The sequence below is a fragment of the Corapipo altera genome, unplaced genomic scaffold (assembly GCF_003945725.1).
Source record: "Corapipo altera isolate COAL_440 unplaced genomic scaffold, ASM394572v1 60038, whole genome shotgun sequence".
Lineage (NCBI taxonomy): Eukaryota > Metazoa > Chordata > Aves > Passeriformes > Pipridae > Corapipo > Corapipo altera.
The window spans coordinates 1-1,520 of record NW_020887252.1 but is presented as its reverse complement, the minus strand read 5'-3'; the positions used below and the strand labels follow the sequence as shown (position 1 = coordinate 1,520).

Below are 1,520 nucleotides of genomic sequence, written 5' to 3'. Positions count from 1 at the left end.
GCAGCAAAGGTGTTTATTGGCAGCGCCAGGAGCGAGCCAGCTGTCGCTGGAAAAACTCGCTCGAAGGCTTCGCCCAAAATCAGCAGGTTTTTATACAATTTTCAGATGTGATTAAATGCATATTCAAGTGCATATTAATCTATGCATATTAATAACAGGTGGAGTGTGGGTGGAGCTCAGGCGGGGCTGAGGGTGGGGCTTCTCTTGGTCCTCAATTTCGGGGGTAGTTCTGCCCTTCCTCCCATGAGTCTGGGGGCTTAAACTCATCTTCCTCAGCTTGACCCTTCTTCTCTTCCATTGTTCTCGACTCGCTCACTGAAGCCTGGAAAAATCCCTGGCTCCCGGCCCGTTTCTTCTATTCAAATGTCTACCTTATCCTACTGCATCTTTAATTTATTACCTCCAGGCCTGTTACATGTTCTTTTACCATTCTCTTAAGTTTTTGGGCCAGTGAGTAGAACAGAAGGAGCACAGATGGGTTTTGGATGTTGGTAACTTGTTAACAGGCCCAAATTTCTTAGTTAACTCATTTGGGCCTGGCCTCCTGTTTCAGGGGGGCACGGGGTGGGGGACACGTGTGGGTGGTGGGGTGACCGCGGGTCGTCCCCCCCCCCCAAGGTGTTGTCCGAGTGGAAGCAGAAGTTCGAGGAGTCGCAGACGGAGCTGGAGGCGTCGCAGAAGGAGGCCCGGGCCCTCAGCACCGACCTCTTCAAGCTGAGGAACGTCTACGAGGAGTCGCTCGAGCACCTGGAGACCCTCAAGAGGGAGAACAAGAACCTTCAAGGTGAGGCCGTGGGGTGCTTCTGCCCCCGTCCTACGTCCCCCACCCCTCCCACGGGCTCTGACGGGGTGTCCCCCCCCCCGGGGCAGAGGAGATCTCGGACCTCACGGAGCAGCTCGGCGCCGGCCACAAGTCCATCCACGAGCTGGAGAAGGTCCGGAAGCAGCTGGACGCCGAGAAGCTGGAGCTCCAGGCAGCTCTGGAGGAAGCCGAGGTGGGACAAGCCGCGTCCCTCCCCGTCCCCGCGTCCTCCCGGGGGCACGTTCGTCCTCCGCGGCCCTCAAGGTCCCCCCTTCCGTGTCCCACCTCCCCCCCCCAGGCCTCCCTGGAGCACGAGGAGGGGAAGATCCTGCGGGCGCAGCTGGAGTTCAACCAGGTGAAGGCGGAGTACGAGCGGAAGCTGGGGGAGAAGGAGGAGGAGATGGAGCAGGTGAAGCGCAACCACCTGCGGGTGGTGGAGTCGCTCCAGACCTCGCTGGACGCCGAGACCCGGAGCCGCAACGAGGCCCTGAGGCTGAAGAAGAAGATGGAGGGCGACCTCAACGAGATGGAGATCCAGCTCAGCCACGCCAACCGCGGCGCCAACGAGGCCCAGAAGCAAGTCAAGGCTCTGCAGGGCTACCTGAAGGTACCTGGGCCAGTGAGGTGTGGGAGGGACCTGAAGGTACCTGTCCCATGGGATAGTGAGGTTCGGGAGGTACCTGAGGGTACCTGTCCCACAGGGATGATGATGGGTAGA

At 59.3% G+C, this 1,520-nt stretch overlaps 1 protein-coding gene across 1 annotated transcript in view; it reads left to right on the top strand.

Moving 5' to 3' along the window:
- The window catches only part of LOC113941528 (myosin-7-like), a gene marked incomplete at both ends in the record, with an annotated part of 3,055 nt that extends 1,646 nt beyond the window's left edge, over positions 1 to 1,409 (top strand). The window contains 3 exons of the mRNA XM_027632686.1: positions 619 to 784; positions 871 to 995; positions 1,101 to 1,409. Coding sequence (XP_027488487.1) covers positions 619 to 784; positions 871 to 995; positions 1,101 to 1,409 — 600 coding nt within the window. The remainder of the gene's footprint in view (positions 1 to 618; positions 785 to 870; positions 996 to 1,100) is intronic.
- Positions 1,410 to 1,520: the final 111 nt, after the last annotated feature.